Source organism: Cryptotermes secundus, unplaced genomic scaffold (assembly GCF_002891405.2).
Source record: "Cryptotermes secundus unplaced genomic scaffold, Csec_1.0 scaffold1734, whole genome shotgun sequence".
NCBI classification, from domain to species: domain Eukaryota; kingdom Metazoa; phylum Arthropoda; class Insecta; order Blattodea; family Kalotermitidae; genus Cryptotermes; species Cryptotermes secundus.
This window is the reverse complement of record NW_019727433.1, coordinates 95,144-105,517: the sequence shown is the minus strand read 5'-3', so window position 1 is coordinate 105,517 and position 10,374 is coordinate 95,144. Positions and strand designations below refer to the sequence as shown.

Genomic DNA, 10,374 nt, shown 5'->3' with positions numbered 1-10,374 from the left:
AAAGAGCCTCTCCTACTTCATGTCAGTCTTCCCTAGCTGATTCATATTACAGTAAACCCTTACTAATCCCAATTAATTGGGGGGATATGGATTAATGAGACAAAGGACAGCCCTAAAAGACAAAATAAATCCTTAGAAAACACTTTAATGGAAAATGAAATAATATAGGAAATGCTGATGAAAATAAATAAAAAAAATCACTGTAGAAGCATTATTTAAGACTATAAAAAGACAATATGAAATACAGAGTCTCCATCCTGCTCAAGCCAATCTTAGATATTTTCTTGCGCGGTTTCAGTCTCTCCACCCACCTTCAACACAGAAACCCTATGTATCTTTTAAAGCATGTATTCAACTGTGCACAAAATTTTGCATATTTTGATCTGGATTATGCGATGTACGGATTAACTGTAACCAGATTGGTGAAGGTTTACCTACTTACTTACTCATGGAGCTGAGCCCTTCTGGAGGAGCCGCCAATTCTGCAGCTACTCAAGAATTTCCCAGCATTTTATGGAACCTGAAGGTTCATTACCATGTTCACAAGAGCACTCCACTGGTCCCTATCCTGAACCAGATCAATCCAGTCCATTCTATCCCATCCTATCTACGATCCGTTTTAATACTGTCCACCCACCTACAGCTTTGTCTTCTAGTACTCTCTTTCTTACTGCCTTTCCCACCAATATCCTATATGCATTCCTCTTCTTCCCCATTCATGCTACATGCCTTACCCATCTCATCCTCCTTGACTTGGTTATCCTAATTATACTTGGAGAAGAGTACAAGTTATGAAGCTCCTCATTATGCAGTTATCTCCAACCTCCTGTCACTTCATCTCTCTTCAGTCCAAATATTCTCCTCAACACCCTGAGTCTGTGTTCCTCCCTTAATGTTAGAGACCAAGTTTCACACCCATACAGAACCACAGGCAAAATTATAGTTTTGTATATTCTAATTTTTATGTTTTTGGACAACAGATGGGGAGACAAAAGGTTCTGGACTGAATGGTAGCAAGCATTACCTGAGTTCAAGAGGGTTTACTATACTACAAAAATATATAATTTCAATATACTGTCATGACCTAGGGGTTGTGACTACAAACTGGTTTCAGTTTGAGTGATTGGATTTATTGACATCCTATACACACCACTCAGAACTACAATTAATTACAGCAATATTGCTGATCTACACACTTTACAGTTCACCATTATACACACACTAGGGTTCTCAATCTTCACCAATGACATCCTGGCATTGGATTTCAACACAATAACAACCCAGTCTCGCTGTAACTTCAAATCACACATGAAATCTTCTTTACAAAGCCTTATTTCTTTACTGTTGTTTCTTCTCAATCACCTCCCACTGCCACCTCTCTCAGTTCTAATTCTACCTGGCCTGTAATCCTTGTTCTATCGCCTTGGGTTGGCACCAACAGAAAACAGTTTTCCAACAATTCCTCTATTGTTATAGAGGTGTTCACCTTGCCATTGAATGGAAACAGCAGTTCTTTGATTGTTGCTTGAATATTCATTGTCACAAGAATGTTTAGTTCTTTGATTGTTGCTTGCATATTCGTTGTCATGAGAATGTTTACCAAGTTGTTGCCTAGCAATAAACATCTACCCTGACTTCAATATTCCAGCTTTCAGGCATCAGGTCACAATATAAACTGGTCATGTTACATCATGAGCAGCCAAAACGAAATGCATCACTGGCAGTAACATCAGGAGACTGTGAATGTGTCATTATTTTGTCACAAATGTGTCTAATATTGGTTCCAACTAGATCAATTTTATCTCAGCTTCTACCTGCATTACTATTTATAATCTGCTGTTGCTGTGTCTGCAACAAGCTTAGTTTTACTGCCAGATAAGACTGCATCATTGGTCTTCACAAAATGAGCTCATGTTCAATATCCTTCACCCCTCAAAATCTGTGCCATCTTGACAAGGAAAACCTTATATTCGGGTATGAGTAATACTGCACGTGCTCTCACATGTCTGCAAGCAACAAATCAAAATGTCAGTGTCTCTAATCAGACCTTATGAGGGTGATCTGCCTTCCACATTTTCTGTAGCCTACTACAAAGAAATCAGTAATCTTCTGTGTGTTTTGGCCTTTCTTCTGACTCATTCTGACACCATCTTAGAGATGACCAAACCTTGGATGGGTGTGAATGGCTTGATCATGTCACTACAATGTAACCTGTTCAACTTAATAATGACCCTCTTAGGGTTGAAGTTTATATAAAACTCACAGTAGCGAAGTGTAACAAGTCTGTACAGAGAAGAACAAAATTCTATCATTACCATTATCAGCTGGCTGAAAATAAAGGAGTATTTAGCATTGTGATACTGCAGCATTAAATAGGTCACAAATAGAAGTAAAACAGCTGTAATGGACATAACAGGTTTTCTATGTGTATCACTAGGTAGCAGCACAGTCCAGCTTCATGACACTGTAGGTAGCAGATGCACATGCACATGTTCAGAGGCTGGTTTCAGTAGCCAAAATGGCGAGAGCTTGAGGAATATACTACCAAAGAACAGAGTTTTGTTGTGCGTTTTTTCTGTGGGCAAAGCATATTCATAATGAATGTTTCCTGTTTATGGTGGGAAGTGTTTGTCACATAAAGTGGGTCACAACTGGGTTGAGAAATTTTCTCAATGACATTCAAAAGTCACAGATGTATGTATGTAAGGGATGAGCCAAAAAAACTGGCCCGTGCACTGCAACCTTCAATGATCTATTGTGCTTCCCCTTGGATTAGCCCTTTATTAATCCTACACTTTTAATAAAGTGTAGGACCCTGCTTATGGGGGCATCATAAAAGTCACTTGGTTCCATAAAAAATACCCAAGTGATGAAATCTTAAATAAGCTACGGCCTCACAATCACACAAGATGTATGCAGCCGATTCGTTTTATGCTTTATGTTTTATATCTACCTGTGACCTATTCACTGACAGTCCCCTTAACCTTTAAGTGCCAAAGTGCCCATTCAGGCCAGTGATGAGTAAGGTCATCATGCCAAAGTACCCCGTTTTGGCCAGTTGGGCATTTAAACTCCGCTACTGGAAGTGCGCCCACACATCGCTAGTAGAAGCGCATGCACAGTCCTAAATATTTATTTTTAAATGTAGTAATTACCAGACCGACTTGAGTAAAACCCTAATAAAGGAATTAAAATGATACCTAAGTGAACAGCAACAAAAAGTATACGTATGAGTTAAGCCCAAACTCATCCACGAACCAGTACTTTTACTGCAGATTCTGCAGATTACTGTGTTAAAAATATATGGTAAAATTCGATGTACATATGTTTTTGGTGTTATCTGCTTGATGTATATACAGGTGTTTCACGACTTTAGGGCATAACTGCAGGAGGTGATTTCCTAGGTCTTTGTGATCAAAAAAGTTCATATAAACATGTGTCTGATTTTGGACAGTTACGGAGTTATGACCATTTTTTCATTCCCGTACACGCCCTCGTGTGAACCGCATCTGTCAGCTGGCAGGTCGCTATCTTTAGCCAGCTACAGACAGAGCGTTCTCATTATCTCGACACTTGAGAGTTACGTATGGTGGGGTGGGTTGGTATGTCCGGCGCGGCAGCCTGTGTTACGGCCGGTGGTGGCACTTTCGAAAATCAGCTTTAAGCACCAATAAATTCAAATTAAGGTTAATTTCACGAAGTTAACTTTACATTCATACTTTAAATGTATCATGTATTATGCTGGTTTATTGTCAGTAATCATTACCTTCTATTCTGAGTTTAAAACGGTCATAACTCCGTAACCATCCAAAATCGGACACATGTTTATATGAACCTTTTTGATCACAAAGACCTAGGAAATCACCTCTTGCAGTTATGCCCTAAAGTCGTGAAACACCCTGTATAGGCTGTAATGAAACTACAGTATTCAATTTCACTACGAACACACAGAAAACAGATCGCAATCTGTATCTCAGCCAAGATGCAGCTGTCAGTTCATGCCCATAGAAAGGGCAATAACCTTTTGCAGCTATAATGGAAGGTCTTAGCACTGAAGAAGGGACCCGTCTAGCTATTTCTTGAATAGCCATGCTTCCAGTCTTCTGTCATTTAGTCAAAAGATTCGAAAATCTGAAGAAAGATGTAAGATGTAAGGTTTTCCAACAGAGAACCAAATGATTTTATATTACTTCCATCTGTTTTATGGCACCAGGGACTGCTAAAATTTGTCAAGCGTTACAGAGACGAATTTATAATGCAGAATAACTCTGTGAAGAACTTGGAAACCAATTTTGCAGTACGCATCAAAATTAGAAGAAAAAATTGAAAATAGAGTATAACATTTTGTATAATTTTTTTCAAATCTTCCGTTGTAATACGCAACACTGTGTTCTTTTCTGATACAAACAAAGTTAATTCCATTCATTTATCATAAAAATTGTGTTAGACACAGTATTTTTAAACACAATGCTTAAAATTGTTTAAGTGCCCTAACAGGAATGGATATTTAAACACAGCGTAGCAAGATGCATTTAAACGCGCACCAGCAGCGGGCATTCAAATAAACTCCGGCCAGCTCAAGCTTACCACCATTTCAAAAGCCCAGCGTTTAAAGGTTAACATGATCCACAGAACATAAAAGTTTTAAGTGTTGAGATTCCCACCATGGTGATTGTCTTCCAGGTTGTGACACTGTGTGGTTTTCTTCACACTTAAACTCTGAATATGGGAGCAGTATATTCCTCCAAAACACATCATCACGTCCTAGAAGACCAGAATCTCAAGATCAAGGTTAATTTTTAACGTGATACATCTTCTATAGCAGATTAAGATGCAGTTAAGAGAGACTTCAGGTTCTCATAATGATTAGTCTCAAGATCAAAATCTTCCGAGATGCAACACCATTTAGTTTGGTCAGTAAGTACTGGCATTTCAAAGGAACTTGTTGCCTCCACCCTCAGAGTATCCATAAAACAGGCTAGAGGGTACCACATCCAAAAAGAATAAAATCTTGAACTTAGAGTTAACTGACATTATTTCGCACACAGCCCGTCCTGAAACTGAAAACAGTAAATTTAAAAGAGACTGACTTAATGGAACAGGTTACATTTTATTAGTCTAGATATACAATACTGAAAACTTAAATAAACATACAAAGAATCTTCATACCAGGAGATATAACTCCTACTTACTGGTGAAATTTCTAACATTAAGGCATGATGTTCATTCATAGTCTGATGTAAAAAAATATTAACTTTTGTAGCACAAGATCCTCAAGTAGTGATGTGTACCTAACAGAATTATTATTCTTGTACCTCCACATACTAGCAACCACATTTCAGCATACACTGTGCCAGGTTCTACTCAAATCAAAGTGAATAAACAGATTTATTTAGCCACACCTCAACATATATGCAATATTGTGACATTAAAATTTATTTTTGAAAAAAAAAAATACTGTACTACTATTACTTTCAGCTCTCCTACTGTCACATGTAGTTCCATCGCCATGAAGTGCATGTGCTATATTTTTCCCTCAACTTATTTCAGCAGTTTAAAAATCAGTTAACTGGAAAGAAACCACTTGACCTCCTTAGCTAAAATGAAGAGCCAGTTCATATTCACAGCACATAACACAAGAACTACACTTCACAAACAAATCTACACTTTAATTACACTATTTGATAGCAAGTTTATTCTTTTATTCATAGAATTAAATATAAAATTCAATCATATTTACTAAGATGGCAATCACATAAGAGAATGCCGTTTGGATGACTCAAAAAAATTAACTTTTGTTTGCATCTCTTATATCACTTCAATTTAAGAGTTACACTAGTCACTTCAGAATGCGAAACAAAATTTTATTGTTTATAAAAAGTACACAAGTAGGTATGGTACAGTTGCTGGTATCACCCCCTGTTTCTAAGGTACACACATTGTAAAACCCACCTCAAAATATCAAACATATTGTTCATTGACATGAATGAACACAGAGCCTTCTAAATCCTCCAAATTCAAGTTATCACAAAATCGTATTTGCATTTATAACTTAAGACTTCAAAAAATTATGTACATGACTACTAAATGTTCACATGCAAAACCATCAGTCAATAAAAGTATACATATATATATAAAACTGAGACACATCTGAAAGCATTCAGTCAATTCATAAAAATCTATAAAATGAGACATTAAAAATTTCCAGTCCTAAAAGCAGCACAACCTTCCCACACACTCAGATGAAATTTTACTTCCTTGTATCTTGCACTGACATTATGCACTTCATGCTATATTGGTTCAATGTATATTTCAGACACTTTCTGTTGTCACATTTCAATTAAAAAAGTAACGTTTCAGAAGCTGACTTTGCTTCCACCATCACGTAAATTTATGAAGCCCATTCTCTTAGGTCCATCAGGTGCAGGTAATCGCTATCCCCTTGTGACAAATCTAACAGATCCAAAGGAGCAGGTCTCATAGTTTTACCTGATGGAAGCAGAGCCAGATTCCTAAATGCTGCATTTCTTTAACCAAAATGAGAAACATGCAGTGCTATGTGTGTTAATAAACAACTGTTACATTGACGGCAGAATGTTGCTTGTATACATAAAACAGAATGCAAATTTTAACCCTTTCAGTCAAACATTCAGTATATAATCAACATGGTGACTGTACTCCCATGGACAAACGTCGATATATTATTGACAAAGTTTGTTTCTTATTTCTGCAGTCATATTTTGATCACATGTCACTAGTTGGCACTGTACACTATACCAACACCTGCATTAATGTTTTGTCTGCCTCCTTCTGCCATCTTAAGTTGAACTTCTTGAGGAACGAATGCCATTTATATATTACGGCATGTCACGTTAGTGGCACACATTTTACATTCAGCCGAACCATGGCCCTCTAGATTGAAGAAACTAGATATAATCCCTTGTGTGATTCGGATGAAGTATCTAGTAGTGATATGTTAAGCGAAGAACTTGATATTGACTATGATGATGAGATTAATTTGGAAATTTAAGGAGAAACTGCAAGTGAAGAATCAAGCAAAGAAATGTCGGCAAGTGAGGGTGAGAGCGAAACAAGTGTTGTTGCGTGTTGGTGGATGGGAAGACGTGACAATGGGCGATGATGCATGTGAAGAAATGATGCCACCAATTAAAGCAATTGGGCCATCAGAAAAATTGTGTGCCAGTTAAAAACAATGTAACAGATGAACCAACAGTTGTGTTCAAGTGCAAAATATTTTTTTTAAATTATAATAAAAAAAAAGTGAGGCATCAGGTTATTTTCATTAGCTGAAAGTGACACTGGTTATGTTCACAGTATAATTCCAAATTACAGGAAACTTATAGGTGACGTGTGTAACTTACCATACTCTGAAAAACAGTTCATTTCAAGAATAGTTCATTCCTTAATGGACAGACTATGACTCAGTGTGTCTGGTATTGAAGAATATCACCATTTCATGACAAATATTATAGCAGTGTTGGGTCAGCCAAAGAACTGGACAATAAAAAATGTAAGTACACAGTTGGCCTTTTAAATTTATGCTTTTGTTGCACCAACTTGTCGGCCAAAAGTTTACTTAATGGCTCGGCAGCCATTTAAAAACCCCTGACAACCCGGCTGCGGAAATTTTTCTAAATGCGATGACCGGAAAGGGTTAAAAATAACCACAACTTCATTTGCAAATGAAATGCTCACAGACCAATTTCCAATGCACAAACTTAGAATTGATATTGAATTAATACTAAGAAATGTTCCAAATATTGTTAATACAACGCTAAAAAACACTCAAACTATTTAATAACTTTGTTACTTTCACATAATACATTTATTGCGGCATTAGTACATTTTAATATTCAATACCATTAGCACTGGAATTTGTCTGAAAATAAATTCAATTGTGTGACTGATCAGCATGCAGCAGTTACAATTATAACTGCATACAAACAAATCTGCACATCTCATGAATATACAAACATCTCCAATGAGAATGTCTTCATAAATGTAAATACAAATTTTGGACCCTGTCATGCGACTAAAAATTGTATAAGAATCCTTGAGTAACACAAATTAAAGGACATGGTCCTCACCCCACAAGCTGTGTCAGAATGTCTACAGGATGGCCTCCAAGAAAAGAGGCACATACCTTCTAAAAAAAACAAATAGTTTAATTTTTCCATCACTTAAAAGTAACTTGTGGTATGGGAAAATCTGAGTTAACTCCAAAAATTATCTGTAGGTTCCCATTAGGCAGCATTCAAATGCAAGGGTTTATAGTCAGCACAACATGCTTTACAAATTACCATAAAACATAAAAAATTGAATTGCCTTGCTTATTCTTTTATCCTGCACTGTATTACTCACAAGTGCATAGATGGACTTCAGATTAAGTGCTTCTGTATCATCAAGTCTAAACTTGAGCATTTTATGCTTCCACTTGGGAGGTGATAATATCAACTAACCAACTGCAGTACATCACCCCACATGATGATTTATAGAAGCTGGTGGAAAATCTTAATGTGCACATATTAATTTCTGAATATCAAAATTGTTCAGTGTTGTGTGATTAAAACTTGAAAGAATTTTAACCATTGCTGATATCTAATATGGTTTCTACTGTTGAATAGAAACTGTTATAATGTTGCTGACAGTTTTCACCAATTTGCATGATGCTGTGAGAGAGAACAATTGTTTTGTAGTCAGCACAATACGTTGAAGTCTGAAGGCATTAAAAATTACCACAAAAACATCGACATACTTATTGATGTCGATGTTTTTGTGGTAATTTTTAATGCCTTCAGACTTCAACGTATTGTGCTGACTACAAAACAATTGTTCTCTCTCACAGCATCATGCAAATTGGTGAAAACTGTCAGCAACATTATAACAGTTTCTATTCAACAGTAGAAACCATATTAGATATCAGCAATGGTTAAAATTCTTTCAAGTTTTAATCACACAACACTGAACAATTTTGATATTCAGAAATTAATATGTGCACATTAAGATTTTCCACCAGCTTCTATAAATCATCATGTGGGGTGATGTACTGCAGTTGGTTAGTTGCATTTCTCACTTTGGTTATTTCAGGAAATAATAAGAAAGTACAAAAACTTTGGCAATTATGTAAAAGGGCATAAAGTACAAAACCCAAAATCAAATTTATGACTAAAACTTTTTATACTCATCCAAGAGCATGTCATCAAGTGATATGCAACTTTGGAATTTCAATTATTGATGTTCAGAGATAGAAAAGGTTTTTAAACCTGCAATTTTGGCTCAGAGAACATGATCAGTCCCATCACTGGTTGCAAATATCTTGTAGCATGCGCCAATTTCATGAAGCTGCCAGTCTCTTGAAAGCAGCAGATTTCAGCTCTGGTCTGCAGCTGATCTTTAAAAACTTGCTCTGTGCATATTTCTTGTTCACAGCCTGCAAAACAAACACTTCCACACCATCTGCCAGAGAATGGGGCAACTTTCAAAAACACAAAAACTATAGCACATGGTGCCATGGAAAATACTTTGACCTAAGTGACAGGAAATGAAGGGGGCTGGAGAAAATACCATACTCAAGAGCTTCACATTAGCAGGACACACAGCACACATGGGAGAAATTATGAAGGGAAGAAAACACTCTGGAGAAGAATGCACATACGGGAGAATAATATGACAAGGTAAGAAAAGGTAAAGTTGTCCCTGTGCTTAACTAATTAAGCACTACGCCATGAAGCTGTATGGAGGAGTGGATGTATAGATCCAAGTTTCCTTGACCTCAGCACTAATTGGAGGTGAGTGGTCAGCTTCATACCCTGGGTGCTTTACCCCTATGGAAAGAGCCCCCAGTACCCATTGGACAGGGAGTTGGGGGCCCCAGAGCTAGTCTGCACTAGATGGAGAAGAGAAAACGCTTGACCCTGCTGGGACTCAAATTTTGACTCCGTCATCCAGCCTGTAGCCAGTCACTATACTGTGTTATCTTGGATCCAAAGGATAATATGAAACTGAACGTTAAAAGGATACAGTTGAAGAATGTTGACTGGATTCATCTGAACACAAAAGGCACAAGTCATAGGCCCTTGTGATTTCAGCAATGAATTTTCAGCCTCCAATTTCTGAAGCCAATGAGGGACTATTAGCTTATCAAGGACTATGTTGCATGTCATTACAGCGAAATTCACACTTACTGAACATCTCATGGAACAGCTTTTCTTATTCTAGATCAAGATTTTCACTAATTTGGGAGTTATGCAAAATTACATGAAAAATCTGTTAATCTTCTTATAAAACTGAATGCGTACAATTATGACAGAATTATTTCTTTACATAAATAGTTAAAGGAACTGCTTTTACACA

At 36.9% G+C, this 10,374-nt stretch overlaps 1 protein-coding gene across 3 annotated transcripts in view; it reads right to left on the bottom strand.

Annotated features, from left to right (window-relative positions):
• Nucleotides 1–1,169: 1,169 nt before the first annotated feature.
• LOC111864820 (G2/mitotic-specific cyclin-B) overlaps nt 1,170–10,374 on the bottom strand; it is a 28,905-nt gene continuing 19,700 nt past the window's right edge. Inside the window, exons 8-9 of one of the 3 annotated variants that reach the window (XR_002842859.2) lie at nt 9,285–9,451; nt 1,170–2,006 (exon numbers count right to left, since the gene is read on the bottom strand). Coding sequence is in view for 1 of the 3 variants with exons in the window: in XM_023852353.2 (XP_023708121.1) it covers nt 9,356–9,451 (96 nt within the window). In the remaining 2 variants the exon portion in view is untranslated. Of the gene's footprint in view, nt 2,007–4,477; nt 5,061–5,090; nt 9,452–10,374 lie in introns of those variants that run through there. The other 2 variants (XR_002842858.2, XM_023852353.2) reach the window with 2 other exon arrangements.